This window comes from Leucoraja erinacea, chromosome 35, assembly GCF_028641065.1.
Source record: "Leucoraja erinacea ecotype New England chromosome 35, Leri_hhj_1, whole genome shotgun sequence".
Classification (NCBI taxonomy): Eukaryota; Metazoa; Chordata; class Chondrichthyes; order Rajiformes; family Rajidae; genus Leucoraja; species Leucoraja erinaceus.
Window position 1 is genome coordinate 4,557,960 of NC_073411.1, and position 17,299 is coordinate 4,575,258.

General features: G+C 49.4%; 1 protein-coding gene across 2 annotated transcripts in view; it reads left to right on the plus strand.

The window, feature by feature from the left end:
- LOC129713212 (pleckstrin homology domain-containing family A member 2-like) overlaps positions 1 to 17,299 on the plus strand; it is a 76,114-nt gene that overhangs the window by 13,210 nt on the left and 45,605 nt on the right. For both annotated transcript variants that reach the window (XM_055662136.1, XM_055662135.1), the window contains exon 2: positions 14,452 to 14,615. In XM_055662136.1, the coding sequence (XP_055518111.1) occupies positions 14,475 to 14,615 (141 nt within the window). In that variant the 5' untranslated portion in view covers positions 14,452 to 14,474. The remainder of the gene's footprint in view (positions 1 to 14,451; positions 14,616 to 17,299) is intronic.

Here is a 17,299-nt window from a genome sequence, read left to right on the forward strand (position 1 = left end):
CAGCTTCTTCCCAACAATCATGGAAAGAGGGCAGAGATGATTTACGAGGATGTTGCCGGGACTTGAGGGGCTGAGCGATTGGGAGAGGTTAGGCAGGCTGGGACATCATTCCTTGGAGCGCTGGAGGCTGAGGGGTGAAGCATTCAAGATGTATAAAATCACGAAGGGCTTGAACAGGGTGACTTCACAGAATCTTCACCTAGAGTAGAGATATCCAGAACCAGGGGACATTGGACTCCAGGTGAGAAGGGGAAAGATTTAATAGGAACTTGAGGGTGGTGGGTGTATGGAACGAGTTGCCAGAAGAGATAGTTGAGGCAGGTACCATAAACAGCATTTCAAAGACGCTTGGACAAGTACATGGATAGGTACTGTTTAGAAGGGTATTGTACGAATGCAGGTAAATGGGACAAGCTTAGATGGGACATCTTGGTCAACGTGAATGAATTGGACTGGTGGTACTTTTTTCGTACCGTAATGCCCGCCCCACTTAGGAAACTTGAACGGAAACCTCTGGAGACTTTGTGCCCCCCCCAAGGTTTCCGTGCGGTTCCCGGAGGTTCCTGGAGGTTTTTGCCAGTCTCCCTACCTGCTTCCACTACCTGCAACCTCCGGGAACCGCACGGAAACCTTGGGCGGGGTGCAAAGTCTCCAGAGGTTTCCGTTCAGGTTTCCTAAGTGGGACAGGGGCATAAGACTCTAATCATCAGACTCTGAAACATTACACAAGACTAATTAAGCTGTGAACTTTGAAGTGTCTTGATTGCACAAAGGACTTCAGACTTTCTGCACTAATACGTGGGAGTTCTAAATTATTGCTTTTATTATGTTATTGATAAGTACTGAGTTTACAGTTCTGATACGCTGCTCCATGGAAGAATTTCACCCTCGTTCTCGGTACATACGACAACCACTAACTCTTGGAAGGAACTGCAGATGCTGGTTTACACACAAGGGAAACAAAAAGCTGGAGCAGGCAAAAATGCTGGAGGAACTCAGCGGGCGAGGCAGAATCTCTGGAGCGAAGGAATAGGTGTCGTTTCGGGTCGAGACCCTTCATCAGACTCCTTCAGTCACGACCCGAAAAATCACCTATTCCTCCTATCCAGAGGTGATAGCTTCAAAATTAAAGGATGTTCTTTTAGGAAGGAGATGAGGAGAAATTTAGCCAGAGGGTGGTGAATCTGTGGAATTCTTTGCCACAGAAGGCTGTGGATACAGTCAGTGGATATTTTTTAAGGCAGAGATGGATAGATTCTTGATTAGTATGGGTGTCGGGGGTTATGGGGAGAAGGCAGGAGAATGGGGTTAGGAGGGAGAGATAGATCAGCCATGATTGAATGGCGGAGTAGACTTGATGGTTCGAATGGCCTAAATCTACTTACCCGTCCCGCTGTGTTACTCCAGCGTTTTGTGTCTATCTTCGGTGTAAACCATTGGTTCCCAACCTTTTTTTGGCCATGCCCCACCTAATCACCTCTAAAATCCTGATGCCCCCCCCCCCTTGCTTTCCCTTGAGAGAAAACGGAGGAAATAGATATAATAAGGGTAACTTAGCAAAAGCTCTTTGAATCGCATTTCTAAATCCAATTCAATAAAGAAGGTTCTCCCATGACCGCGCGCGCTTCGTGCGACGTGCATGAAGAGCGATGGCGCGGTGATTATGTAATAACTACACAATAAAGACCTTTTTTACCCCAAAAAAAATGATTTACTCAAAATAACATCTGAAACATAAACTACATATGTTTACCTGATGGAAAATCCAAAAAAATAAAAATTGAGAATTTGGACCCAGACCTCCTCAGTCGCCCTCAATTGCCCCCCTTAAAAATGAAATTGCCCCCCTGTGGGGCATATGCCCCACGTTGGGAACCACTGGTGTAAACCTACTCAGAGATGCCCTCTTCTGTCGGAAGCATTAAACAGAGGCCCTGTATTTTCTGGAGTGTGGTGGTCAGAGATGCCGGTCGCAGTTTGTGGATGAGCGGAGTGGTTTCCCTGTTTGTTCAGCGTCGTGCATCCCCTGCGGTAGACGAGCCTTTGTCACATCGCTGCATGTAGCTGCTGCCCCTTTAAAAAAAAACACGCTCTTGTGCTTCCCAAACTTATGGTGATGGTCATACCCCAACCCCCCTATTGGCAGGGAGTGGATCCGGGCATTCTCAACGGGAGCTGAAAGGCGATAGTAAAATGCAAGCCTTTCTATCTTTCACGGTTAACAGGATCAATTGGCCCATACCGTTGCCTCGTAGAATGATCTTTTAGTTTTGTTTAGAGATACAGCACGGAAACAGGCCCTTTGGCCCACCTTGCGATCCCCGCACACTAATACTATCCTACACACACACTAGGGACAATTTACACACACACCAAGCCAATCAGCCCACAAACCTGTACGTCTTTGAAGTGTGGGAAGAAACCGAAGATCTCGGAGAAAACCCACCCAGGTTACGGGGAGAACGTGCAAACTCCGTACAGACAGTCGGGATGGAACCCGGGTCTCCGGCGCAGCAAGCGCTGTCGGGCAGCGACTCTACCGCTGCGCCACCGGCTTCGCCCACACGCTATCATTTTTCAGCCCCCATCTCGACCTCCCCCATCAGACACAGGGACCCAGTGAGCTATTGGGGTCGGGTGGGCAGATGCAGACTTACACTGGGCCTACTTTGTTGGAACAGCAGGGATGTGTACTCTTTGAGGTTAAAACCCCTTTGGCAGCAGAGAGGATCACGAGAATCCCAGCTCCAGTCAGACAAGGGTCCGATTGTAAGCCCGACCTCTCCTGTCTGATGTGGGTTGAGGGCAGGGTTGGGCTGGGCGCACTTCTGAGAAAACATAGCCTTTACTAAACAAATACAGTCAAGTCCCTTACAGGAAGAAGGAACTGCAGATGCTGGTTCATAGTTGGGGAAAGGGGGCTGCACTGGGGCACGTGTGACATGGGGGAGAAGGAAGGAGCTTCATGGATGGGGAGAAGGGAGCTGCACTGGGGGGGAGAAGGGAGCTGCACTGGGGCAGGTGTGGTGTTGGGTGGGGGTAGGGGACTGTTGGGGGAAGGAGGAGCTGCACTGAGGGGGGAGAGGGGGCTGCACTGGGGCAAGGGGCTGCACTGGGGAGGGAGCTGCACTGGGGAAGGGGTTGCACTGGGGGGGAGCTGCACTGGGGAAGGGGTTGTATTGGAGGGAGCTGCATGGGGGCATGGGGCTGCACTGGGGCAAGGGGTTGCACTGGGGAAGGAGCTGGACTGGGGCAAGGTGATGCACTGGGGAAGGGGCTGTATTGGAGGGAGCTGCACTGGGGCATGGGGCTGCACTGGGACAAGGTGATGCACTGGGGGAGGGGCTGCACTAGGACAAGGTGATGCACTGGGCTGCATTGGAGGGAGCTGCATGGGGCATGGGGCTGCACTGGGACAAGGTGATGCACTGGGGGAGGGGCTGCATTGGCGGGAGCTGCATGGGGCATGGGGCTGCACTGGGACAAGGTGATGCACTGGGGAGGGGCTGCAATGGAGGGAGCTGCACTGGGGCAGGGGCTGCACTGGAGCATGGGGCTGCACTGGGGCAAGGTGACGCACTGGGGGAGGGGCTGCACTGGGGCAAGGTGATGCACTGGGGAAGGGGCTGTATTGGAGGGAGCTGCACTGGGGCATGGGGCTGCACTGGGACAAGGTGATGCACTGGGGGAGGGGCTGCACTGGGGCAAGGTGATGGACTAGGGCAAGGGGCTGCATTGGAGGGAGCTGCACGGGGAGGAAGCTGTGTTGGAGGGGCTGCACTGGGGGAAAGTGCCGCACTGCACGACTGCCACACCAGAAGTGCTGGTCCTTGGATCAACGCTAGGCCTCAGGATGGATGGGTACCATTGACTGTTTGGTGAACAGGTGTTGGCCCTGGGTGCAAGACTTTCCCTGCACCGTGACCCACAACTCTATCGCCCACACTCTAACCGGCTTCACTTCTCCATGGTTTTGGGAAGTGTCTGAGCCTCAGCTGGTATTGGGCTTATTCACCCCATAGAACAGTATAACCCAGCAACAGGCCCTTCGGCCCACAATGTCCATGCCAAACACCATGCTAAGTTGGACACAAAAGGCTGGAGTAACTGAGCGGGACAGGTAGCATCTCTGGAGAGAAGGAATGGGCGACGCTTCAGGTCGAGACCCTTCTTCAGGCCCAAAACGTCGACCATTCCTTCTCTCCAGCAGCCTCACCCGCGGAGTTACTCCAGCATTTTGTGTCCACCTTCGATTTAAACCAGCATCAGCATTCTTTCTTACTCAGTTAATTGGTTTAATTGGCTTGGTGTGTGTGTGTGTAAATTGTCCCTAGTGTGTGTCGGATAGGGTTAGTGTGCGGGGATCGCTGGTCGGTGCGGACTCGGTGGGCCGAAGGGCTTGTCTCCACGCTGTATCTCTGTCAAGTCTCTCATCGATACGAAACTGGGTGGGAGATTGCAACCTCCACTCTGTCCGCCCTGTTTCGACGAATGCAATCAACCTGGCGTGCACAAGCAAATAAGATCAAATAGAACAAGTTGGCCTACAACTTTAGGCTGTGCACACCATACACAAGACGAAGGAGAATATGCAAAATCATATTATTCATCAGCACAAACAAAATGGCCTAATCCTGCTACTATATCTTATGGTCGTTTAACTCTAGGTTTTGTGGCAAGTTTTAGAATTCACTCTCAAGGTTGTGAAGCAATTGCCTGTGGACCCATATTACCCGCTGTACAACCGGGGAAGAAAGGGGAAGCGTTATTAGAATTCTTCGGTCATCTTTAAAAAAAATTCAGCTCAGTGATACAGGGCGGAAACGGGCCCTTCGGCCCGCCGAGTCCGTGCTGGTCAGCGATCACCCCGTACACTAGCACTATCTCCAACACTAGTGACAATTTACAATTTTTACTGAGGCGACAAAACTGCTCATCTACGGAGCACCCGCAGAAAACCCGCGCGGTCACGGGGAGAACGTGCAAACGCACGGACAGCTCCCGTAGTCAGGATCCAACCTGGGTCTCTGTCGCCGTGAGGTAGTGGTTCTACCGCTGCACCACCGTGCTGCCCGTATCTCTTTACATTGATGGGTTTGTTTTGTAGATCTTAGTTATAATTTCATAAGTGCCTCTAGTAGTTGCTTAACTGTGTAACCGGAACTAGAACTTCTATTAAATTGGGCCTCTGCTTGTGACTCTGATCTCTGTGGGGGTGAAGAGGTTTGTGGGGGGGGCGGTGGGGGAATGCAATGTGATTACTTGACATTTGGGAAGTCAAGTAAGCTGCCCAAGCGAAATATGAGGTGCTGTTCCTTCAATTTGCACTAGGCCTCACTCTGGCAATGGAGGAGGCCCAGGACAGAAAGGTCAGTGTGGGAATGGGAGGGGGAGTTGAAATGATTGGCAACCGGGAGATCAACTAGGCCAAGGCGGACTGAGCAGAGGTGTTCTGTGAAACAGACGCAAGTGTTTCAGAAGCCTCTGTGCATCTTTGGGAGTGGGAACTGGAAGGAGGAAGTTGGGGATGTTTGTATCTCTGTCTCAACACTTCCTGAAACGCAACAGCCTTTCAGCTACTTTGGTATCTATGGTACAATTGTACTTTATTAGTAACATGTAGAGAAGTACAGTGAAGCTCATTTTTGTACACAGTTCAGTACAAGTATCACTAGACATAAGTCTTTAGATACATCTCGCCGCAGAATTGTGCACCTATTCCCCCCCCCCCTTCTCCCTTCTGTTTTTGTTTTCTGTTTCTTGTTTTTTGTACTATATTATATGTATGCACTGAGTACGAGCAGCTTTTAATTTCATTGTACATGTATAGTGACAATAAATGGCATATCATATCATATCATATCTCATATACAGTACAAGTGTACAGCAGTTGTACGCTGAGACGGTGTACAGAGTCGCTACATTAGGGCCATTTTCAAGTCCCAGTTGTTGGAAGTGCAGGGATCTTAACCTGACCAGGTAGGCCCGTTGCCATGGCGACGTTGCAGGGTCGGCCTGGTGATAGACTTCTCACCGACATCCACTATAAACCCACTGACTCCCAGGGCTATCTGGACTACACTTCTTCCCACCCTGCTTCCTGTAAGGACTCCATCCCCTACTCCCAATTCCTCCGTCTACGCCGCATCTGCTCCCAGGATGAGGTGTTCCACACCAGGGCATCGGAAATGTCCTCATTCTTCAGGGAACGGGGGTTCCCCTCCCCTACTATAGATGAGGCTCTCACCAGGGTCTCTTCCATACCCCGTAACACTGCTCTCTCTCCCCATCCCCCCTCTTGTAATAAGGGCAGAGTCCCCCTCGTCCTCACCTTTCACCCCACTAGCCGTCATGTACAACAAATAATCCTCCGTCATTTTCGCCACCTCCAACATGATCCCACCACTCGCCACATCTTCCCATTTCCCCCCCTGTCTGCTTTCCGCAAAGACCGCTCCCTCCGCAACTCCCTGGTCCATTCGTCCCTTCCCCCACACGCACCCTCCCCCTCCCCGGGCACTTTCCCTTGCAACCGCAAGAGATGCTACACTTGTCGCTTTACCTCCCCCCTCGACTCCATTCAAGGACCCAAGCAGTTGTTCCAGGTGCGACAGAGGTTCACCTGCATCTCCTCCAACCTCATCTATTGCATCCTCTGCTCGAGGTGTCAGCTGATCTACATCGGTGAGACCAAGCGTAGGCTTGGCGATCGTTTCGCCGAACACCTCCGCTCGGTTCGCAATAACCAACCTGATCTCCCAGTGGCTCAGCACTTCAACTCCCCCTCCCATTCCGAATCTGACCTTTCTGCCCTGGGCCTCCTCTAGGGTCAGAGTGAGGACCACCGTAAACTGGAGGAGCAGCACCTCATATTCCGCTTGGGCAGTCTGCACCCTAGCGGCATAAACATCAACTTCTCTAATTTCAAGTAGTCTTTACTGTCTCCTCTCCTCCTCTTCTCATTTATCCCTCTGGCTCCACCTCTCTCCTTTCCTTCCGGACCCCCCCCCCCCCCCCCCCCCCCCCCCCCCCCCACCCTCACATCAGTCTGAAGAAGGGTTTCGACCCGAAACGTTGCCTATTTCCTTCGCTCCATAGATGCTGCCGCACCCGCTGAGTTTCTCCAGTCAAACTAGTATGATGACTAGTGTGGGGGAGGGCGGAGAGAGAGAGAACGCAAGGGTTACTTGTAGTTAGAGAAGTTGATGATCATACCGCTGGGGTGTAAGCTACCCAAGCGAAATATGAGGTGCTGTTTCTCCAATTTACGTTTGGCAATGGAGGAGGTCCAGGACAGAAAAGTCGGAGAGGGAATGGGAGGAGGGTTAAAGTGTTTTGCAAACGGGAGATCGCACAGACCAAGACAGACTGATCGAAGGTGTTCAGTTTGCACTTGGTCTTGCCGAAATATAATAGTCTATAGAATTTATAGTGATATATAAATATGTGATTTATAATATTTAGGAAGGGACTGCAGATGCTGGTTTAAACTGAAGCTAGGCACAAAAAGCTGGATTAACTCAGCGGGTCAGACAGTATCTCTGGAGAAAAGGAATAGGTGACGTTTCAGGTTGAGACCCTTCGTCAGAATGAGAGTCGGTCTGAAGAGGGGTCTCGACCGAAACGTCACCTGAAATGACCCGGGTTCGATCCCGACTATGGGTGCTCACTGTACGGAGTTTGTACATTCTCCCCGTGACCGTGTGGGTTTTCTCCGAGATCTTCGGTTTCCTCCCACATTCCAAAGACGTACATGTTTGTAGGTTAATTGGCTTGGTAAAGGTAAAGATTGTCCTGAGTGGGTGGCGGGTAGTGTTAGTGTGCGCGGACCCGGTGGGCCGAAGGGCCTGTTTCCGCGCTGTATCTCTAACACTAAAACCGTTGAGTTACTCCAGTATTTTGTGTCTATCTTTGGTGTAAACCAGCATCTGCAGTTCCTTCCTCTTCCTTTGTGGCTGCTTGCCTGCGGGTGCTGATCATTGGTGGGGTGGGGTGGTTGCTTAGACGGAGTGAGAAAGTGCTCCTGGTTGGAACAGCAAGCACATCTGGGCCAAACAGGTAGGGAGCAGGAGTGGAAGAGTGGAAATCATCCCCTCCAAGCTCGTTACCAAGCTCTCCGATCTGGGTCTCTGCGCGCCCTCTGCAATTGGATCCTCGACTTCCTCATTTAAAGCACAGACTGACCGTATTGGTGGAAATGTGTCAGCCTCGATAACAATCAGCACGGGAGCACCTCAAGGCTGCGTGCTCAGCCCGCTGCTGTACTCACTCTATACTCATGACTGCGTAGCCAGTCACAGTGCGAACTCCATCATCAAGTTCGCTGACGACACCACTGTTGTGGGACGTATCACTGATGGGGATGAGTCAGAGAATAGAAGTGAGATCGACCGACTGACCAAATGGTGCCAGCACAATAACCTGGCCCTCAACACCAGCAAAACCAAGGAACTGATTGTGGACTTTGGAAGGGGTAGGATGGGGACCCACAGTCCCGTTTACATCAACGGGTCGATGGTGGAAAGGGTCAAGAGCTTCAAATTCCTGGGCGTGCATATTTCTGAAGATCTCTCCTGGTCCCAGAACACTGATGCAATTATTCGGAAAGCACATCAGCGCCTCTACTTCCTGAGAAGATTACGGAGAGTCGGTATGTCAAGGAGGACTCTCTCGAACTTCTACAGGTGCACAGTAGAGAGCATGCTGACCGGTTGCATCGTGGCTTGGTTCGGCAACTTGAGCGCCCAGGAGCGGAAAAGACTACAAAAAGTCGTAAACACTGCCCAGTCCATCATTGGCTCTGACCTCCCTTCCATCGAGGGGATCTATCGCAGTTGCTGCCTCAAAAAGGCTGTCAGCATCATCAAGGACCCACACCATCCTGGCCACACACTCATCTCCCTGCTACCTTCAGGTAGAAGGTACAGGAGCCTGAAGACTGCAACGTCCAGGTTCAGGAATAGCTGCTTCCCCACAGCCATCAGGCTATTTAACTCAACTGAAACAAATCTCTGAACATTAATAGACCATTTTCTGTTTATTTGCACTTTATCTGATTATTTATTGATGTGTGTATATATTAATAAATGGTATATGGACTCACTGATATGATATGTCCTGTATTTATGTTTACTATGTTCTGTTGTGCTGCAGCAAACAAGAATTTCATTGTCCTATCTGGGACACATGACAATAAACTGTCTACTTGACATTCAGTAAAACCATGCAGCCTGAACGGAGTCCATTCTGAAGACACTTTAGACTTTAGAGACACAGCGTGGAAACAGGCCCTTCGGCCCACCGAGTCCGCGCCAACCAGCGATCACCCCAAAAGCTAGCATAGTCCTTCACACTGGGGACAATGAACAAATTTTACCGAATCAACTTGAAAACCCGTACGTACGTACGTCTTTAGAATGTGGGAGGAAACCGGAGCACTCAGGGGAAGCCCACACAGTGACAGGTACATACACCACCCATAATCTGGCTCAAACCCGGGTCCTTGGCGCCGTGAGACAGCAACTCTGCCGCTGCGCCACCGTGCCGCAAAGTGCTGGAATGACTCAGCGGGACAGGCAGCATCTCTGGGGAACTCGTTCATATCCATCAACAGTGAAGTTGGCAGAGGGATGTCACATAGCTCCACTCTGCCTGGGGTTGGGAAGGGCAGGTGGAAAGGAACAAGCCCAGCCCATGTCATGCCTCAAAACAGCTTTGATAGGGCCAAGTACAGATCCCTAACTTTCTCCAATTTTATTAACTTCTCACACCCACCCCCCCCCCCCCCCCCCCCCCCCACCCATCTCCCCCCCCCCCCACCCCCTCTCCCCACCCCCCCCCCCCCCCCCCCCCCCCCCCCCCCACCCCCCTCTCCCACACCCCCCACCTGGACCTGCGCCCATTTTCTCCCCTCCCCCTACATTCCTTCCTCTGGCTTCACTATTCAACTCTTCACTCTTTTGTCTCACACCTTCTGCTTTCTTCTCTATCTGCCCTTTGTCCAATCATCTGCCCAGCACCCCCCCCCCCCCCCCCCCACACTCACTTGTGTTCAACTATTCCCTTCCACTCTTTTTCCCTTCCCCTCCTTTCTTCCAGCTTTCTCTACTCCCCCCGCCAGCCCCCAATTAGTCTGAAGAAGGGTCCCGACCCGAAACATCAACTAATCATGTTCTCCAGAGATGCTGCTGCCTGACCCGCTGAGTTACTCCAGCACTTTGTGTCTCTTGTTCCCTCAGCTTTCCACATTGATAAGGACTTTGAGCAAATCTTCTGACTCTGTCCACGCATTCCAGGATATTAGAGGACTAACACGATTATGCAGGGAGGGAATGGAGGGATGCACATCACATGCAGACTGAGGAGAAAGGTTTCATTTGGCTTCATGTTTGCTGATTTTTGTTTTTAATGGGCAAAACTAAATTCTGACAGTGTGAATAAATGCTCCCAGCTCTTCCGACAATCAGTTACTAGTGCTGTCAGCAAATCCAGGGGCTTGCATGTAAGTGCGTGTGGCCATCTTGATCATCCAGGTACTGCAGGCTGGGATAGTGTGGATCAGATGGACTGAATGGTCCAGTTTAAAGACAATGACCCTATATAGAAGCAGGACTATCGCCCACTAAGTCTACCGTGACCAACAATCACTCGTACACTCGTTCTACCATTTTAATAAAAAGACAGGCTTACAACAGCTAGCGTTCCAGCCTCACAGCACCAGAGACCCGGGTGCCATCCTGACCTCAGGTGCTGTCCGTACGGAGTTTACACGTTCTCCCCGTGGGGAGAAGGCAGGAACGGGGTACTGATTGGGGATGATCAGCCATGATCACATTGAATGGCGGTGCTGGCTCGAAGGGCCGAATGGCCTCCTCCTGCACCTGTTGTCTATTGTCTATTGTCTATTGACCCTCGTGGGTTTCCTCCGGGTGCCCCTGGTTTCCTCCCACATCCCAAAGACGTGTGGGTTTGTTGGTTAATCAACCCTCTGTAAATTGCCCCCTAGTGTGTAGGGAGTGGATGAGAAGGTGGGATAACATAGAACTAGTGTGAATGGGTGATCGATGGTCGGCGTGGACTCGATGGGCCGAAGAGCCTGTTTTGAAGCTGTATCTCTCAATCAATCAATATTTCATCACTATTGTTGGCACTGAATCCCATTGGAAAGTTTAATATCTGGTTTGGGAATTGCTCTGCCAAGGACAAGAAGGCTCTGCAGAGAGTAGTGCGTTCGGCCGAACGCACTATGGGAACTTCGCTTGCCCCCCCTGCAGGAACTATACAACATGAGGTGCAACTCCAGAGCAAATAAAATCATGGGAGACCCCTTCCACCCCTGCAACGGACTGTTCCAGCTGCTACGGTCAGGTAAACGCCTCCGTTGCCATGCTGTGAGAACGGAGAGGTTGAGAAGGAGTTTCATCCCAGAGGCAATTTGGACTGTAAACGCCTATCTCACCAGGGACTAACTCTACTGAACGTTTTTCCTTCCATTATTTATTATGTAAAAGAATATGTGTGTTATGATTGTGTTTATAATTTGTTTGGTTGTTTTGTTGTTTGTCTTTTGCACAAAAAGTCCGCGAGCATTGCCACTTTCATTTCACTGCACATCTCGTATGTGTATGTGACAAATAAACTTGACTTGACTTGACTTGACTTGACTTGAATAAAATTCCCTTTAATGTGTATGGAGTGCTACATATCACCAAAGATATTATCATGTATTAGTAGCATTGCATTCTCTGGGTGTGGACTATCCATTCCCCAAAATGTTAATCGCCTTACAAATTTTGTACTTTGGGGTCACCAGAGGTGATTGTGAACAAGCTTTTCCCTTTGAGAATAGGGAAGATTCAAACAAGAGGACATGACTTCAGAATTAAGGGACAGAAGTTTAGGGGTAATATGAGGGGGAACTTCTTTACGCAGAGAGTGGTGGCGGTGTGGAATGAGCTCCCAGTGGAAGTGGTGGAGGCAGGTTCATTGGTATCATTTAAAAATAAATTGGATAGGCATATGGATGAGAAGGGAATGGAGGGTTATGGTATGAGTGCAGGCAGGTGGGACTAAGGGGGAAAAAAAAAAATTTGTTCGGCATGGACTTGTAGGGCCGAGATGGCCTGTTTCCGTGCTGTAATTGTTATATGGTTATATGTTATATGGTTATTGTCCAAGCAGCTTTAATTTAGTTTAGAGATACAGCGAGGAAACAGGTCCTTCGGCCCATCGAGTCCACGTCAACCATCGATCACTCGTACACCAGTTCTATCCTACACTCTAGGGGCAAATTTACGGAGGCCAATTAACCTCGGGTTGGAATGGGATGGAAACCGGAACACCCGGATAAAACCCACACGGTCACGGGGAGAACGTACAGACAGCACCCGTAGTCGGGATCGAACCTGCGCCACCCTGTAGAGGAATACATTAAACAGCAACTCAACTGCAGTTACAGTGGATGGGAGATTGCATTCTGGACCTTTGACCTAATGTGTGGGTGGCGGTGTGGAATGAGCTCCCAGTGGAAGTGGTGGAGGCAGGTTCATTGGTATCATTTAAAAATAAATTGGATAGGCATATGGATGAGAAGGGAATGGAGGGTTATGGTATGAGTGCAGGCAGGTGGGACTAAGGGGAAAAAAAAATTTGTTCGGCATGGACTTGTAGGGCCGAGATGGCCTGTTTCCGTGCTGTAATTGTTATATGGTTATATATGGTTATATGGATCCATCTGTTTATGAAATACAAGGTTAAATCTTCAGGGAGTTTTCAATTCTTTAACAAAGCTCTTGTCGCCAAATATTTTTCATCTTTCCTCAGTTTATTACCATTTCAAATCAAAGGCAGCCCATACATATAAAACAAAAAGCTCAATTCAGTGTTGGGGAAAGTTAAATCAATATTTGTTGACAGAATTGCTGGTAACTAGGGTCAAATGTGTAAAGAATGCCAGCATAGATTTGTCAAATGCAAATCATGGTGAACTAATTTGATGGGTATCTTTGTTGGTGGAGGGAGAGAGAGAGACAGATCACCAGTTAGAGTGAACCAAATTATCAAACAATGTAAAGAAACGTACTTGGAACATTGGGATAAAGAAACCAAAAGCCAAAGCAGATTAGAATGTTACCGTTCCCTAAAAAGAGATTATAAATTGGCAGACTATCTCTCAACTGTTAGAGACATAAAGCAGAGACAGGCCCTCACCAAATACAGGTTAAGTGACCACTACTTGGCAGTTGAAAAAGGAAGACAGAAGAGATTCTGGCAACCAAGCGAAAACAGAATATGCAGCCACTGTTTGACAGATGAGGTTGAAACAGAGGCGCACTTCCTCCTAAAATGCAAAGAAATTGACAAAACAAGGAAAGCATACTTTGACAAACTCAGTGTGGCAACCCCTGACTTTAAAGAACTAGATGATACATCAAAACTAAGAATAATCCTTGGCGAAGGAAATACGGCACATCTTGGTGCACAATACGTAACAGCATGCCCCAACCTGAGAGACGGTGAATGACCAACATGCACATATGTACGCACACACTAATCAACATTAACTAACACTAGGAAATGAATATTGAATTGCTAAACTTGCTATTGTGTTGTACTGCTTACAGCTGCAAGAACGTGTAGCATCAATAAAGGGCTATCGGCCTATTGCAAGTTTATGTACAGGGACATATCTATCCATGCACTGTATACTTGTATTTATATTGATGCATTTTAAACATGTATGTCATGTTTTATACTTTGGCAATATAACAATGTTTTTTTATCATGCCAATAAAGTTTTTAAATTGAAATTGAAATTGAGAGAGAGAGAGAGAGAGAGAGAGAGAGAGAGAGAGAGAGAGAGAGAGAGAGAGAGAGAGAGAGAGAGAGAGACAGAGAGAGAGAGGGTGACAGACAGGGAGAGAGAGAGAGAGAGAGGGAGACAGAGAGAGACAGAGAGAGAGAGAGAGAGAGAGAGAGAGAGAGGGAGAGAGAGGGAGAGAGAGAGAGAGAGACAGAGAGAGAGAGAGAGAGAAGAGAGAGACAGAGAGACAGAGACAGACAGAGACAGAGACAGAGAGACAGAGACAGAGAGAGAGAAAGAGAGAGACAGAGAGAGGGAGACAGAGAGAGAGAGAGAGGGAGACAGAGACAGAGAGAGAGAGAGAGAGAGAGAGAGAGATAGAAAGAAAGAGAGAGAGAGAGAGACAGCGACAGACAGAGAGAGAGACAGAGACAGTGACAGAGACAGACAGAGACAGAGACAGCGACAGACAGAGACAGAGAGACAGTCCCTGGCTTTTATAAGCAAAGATTGACTGTTTATCCCACACCTCCCACCGCTGTGTTTTATAAACATGGCCATTCACATTTGTAAAAGATGCTTGTGATTTCTCTGTGCCCAAAGGCATTGGTCGCCCTTGTAATTCCTTGTACTACCTTGTGCTCCCTCAGTGTGATGATCAGTGGGAACGGAGATGCCTTATGTGGATCGGTACAGTCGTGTCTGTGGGTTCCTGGACATCGAGGAGGTCGAGGGCAGCGGGAAGTTCCTGCGGCGATACTTCATCTTGGACACGTCGGACAACGCGCTCCTGTGGTACATGGACAACCCCCAGGTCGGTGACCCCCGGTCCCAGCTGCTTGTGGAGCACCTCCACCTGCCGTGTGTGACTTGTTTAGGAAGGAACTGCAGATGCTGGTTTAAACCGAGGGTAGACACAAAATGCTGGAGTAACTGGCAGCGTCTTTGGAGAGAAAGAATGGGCGATGTTTCGTGTCGAGACTCTTCTTCAGAATGGTCAAGGGAAAGGGAAACGAGAGATATAGTGACGAATGAAAGATATGCAAAAAAGTAACACTGATATAGGAGGCCATTGTGCAACTTGGGGGGGGGGGGGGGAGGGATAGAGAGAGAGGGAATGCAGGGGTTACTTGAAGTTAGAGAAATCAATATTCATACCACTGGGCTGTAAGCTGCCCAAGCGAAATACGTGAGATGCTGTTCCTCCAATTTGCATTTAGCCTCACTCTGACAATGGAGGAGGCCTAGGACAGAAAGGTCTGTGTGGGAATGGGAAGGAGAATTAAAGTGTTTAGCAACCTGGAGATCAGGTTGGTCCAGGCGGGCTGAGCGAAGGTGTTCAGCGAAACTGTCGCCCAGTCTACGTTTGGTCTCGCCGATGTGTAAGAGCCCACACCTTGAGCAGCGGACAACATGAACGTCTCCGACACTTCACGCTGCCTCGGCGCAGCCAAGGACTAGTCTCACAAGCAAGGCCCAGCTCCTGCATTGCCTTGTTCCTACATTTCTGCAGGAAATCGCAGAGAGTTGTGGACGCAGCCCAGACCATCGCACAAACCAACCTCCCTTCCATTGACTCCATCTACACTTCACGCTGCCTTGTGGACGGCAAGGCCAGCAGCATCATCAAGGACCAGTGTCACCTCTTCTCCCCTCTCCCAGCAGGCAGGAGCTACAGAAGTGTGAAATAAACGCACACCCCCAGAATCAGGGACAGCTTCTTCCCAGCTGTTATCAGGCAACTGAACCATCCAAACTCCAACTAGAGGGCGGTCCTGAGCTCCCATCTACCTCATTGGAAACCCTCGGACAATCTTTAACCAGCCTTTATCTTGCACTAAACATTACACCTTTTGTTCAGTAAATGTACATTGTGGACGGCTTGATTGTAATTACGTATCATCTTTTCCCTAACTGGATAGCATGCAACAAAAAAGATTTTCACTGCACCTCGAAGATAGACAAAAATGCTGGAGAAACTCAGCAGGTGAGGCAGCATTTATGGAGAGCAAAGGATTAGGTGTCGTCACCTATTCCTTCGCTCCACAGATGCTGCCTCACCCGCTGAGTTTCTCCAGCATTTTTGTCTACCGTCGATTTTTTTCCAGCATCTGCAGTTCTTTCTTAAACACTTCACTGTACCTCGGTAGAGACATAGACATAGAGACATAGAAAATAGGTGCAGGAGTAGGCCATTCGGCCCTTCGAGACTGCACTGCCATTCAAGATGATCGTGGCTGATCATCCAACTCAGTATCCTGTACCTGCCTTCTCTCCATACCCCCTGATCCCTTAAGCCACAAGGGCCACAACTAACTCCCTCTTAAATATTGCCGATGAACTGTGGCCTCAACTACCTTCTGTGGTAGAGAATTCCAGAGATTCACCACCCTCTGTGTGAAAAATATTTTTCTCATCTCGTTCCTAAAGGATTTCCCTCTTATCCTTAAACTGTGACCCCTTGGCCTGGACTTCCCCAACATCGTGAACAATCTTCCTGCATCTAGCCTGTCCAACCCCGGTACATGTGTCAACAATAATAAACGATACGAAACAAAGGGGCAGAGGTTTACAAGAGCTGCCTCATGTAGCCTGGGTCTCTGTACTTTGTGACCTTTGTGGTTTGTTAGATCGAAGGTCTAGATACTGTGGGATGTTTTGTTGTGCGTCCTCTCCATGCAAATCATCGCAAGCATGATTAGATCAGGTGGTGCAATAAGAGAACAAAGCAGAGTGCAGGTTACACTTTTCAAAAGCTCTATGTGTGTGCGTAGACACTCTGTCTGATTGCATCTATCTGAGCGAGGTGTCAGACACTGCCTTGGACCTTGACGTCTACTATTTTGTCTGAGTTCCGCACAGGCAGAATTCAGAATTCAGAATTCAGAACGACATTGAGATGGTTTTGCAAAGATTAGTTGGGGCAGGAAGCCATCTTAGGTTTTGTGCGCTGGAAGTGTCAAAGCCCTGTCCCACGGTACGAGTTCATTCCAAGAGTTCTCCCGTGTTTGCCCTGATTCGAACTCGGAGATTTACGGTAATGGCCACTCGTCGGTACTCGGGGCTCTCGTGGACATTTTTCAACATGTTGAAAAATCTTCACCAGTCTGCCGTTAGCGAGTCTTCCCGAGTGCCTGCCGTTAGCGTTGCGAGCCGCTAAGAGACGTCCCCGAGCTCCGACGTACCCGCTACGTTCATTCTCCGTGCTTACCACCAGTTTGATTTTTTTTTTAAACTCGGGAGAGCTCTTGGAATGAACTCGTACCGTGGGACAGGGCTATAATGAAGCAATCCACATTCTCCACAACGCCAGCCAAGCTGGGAGCTGGAGTATCTCAGCGGGCCAGGCAGCACCTCTGGAAAACAAGGACAGGCTGCGGAAGGAGCGGAAAGGAAACCTATCGGAAAGAATTCCTCTGGACCTCACCCTTCACCCCACCAGCCTCCGCATCTAACACATTATCCTCTGACATTTTTGTCACCTTCCAAGAGATCCCA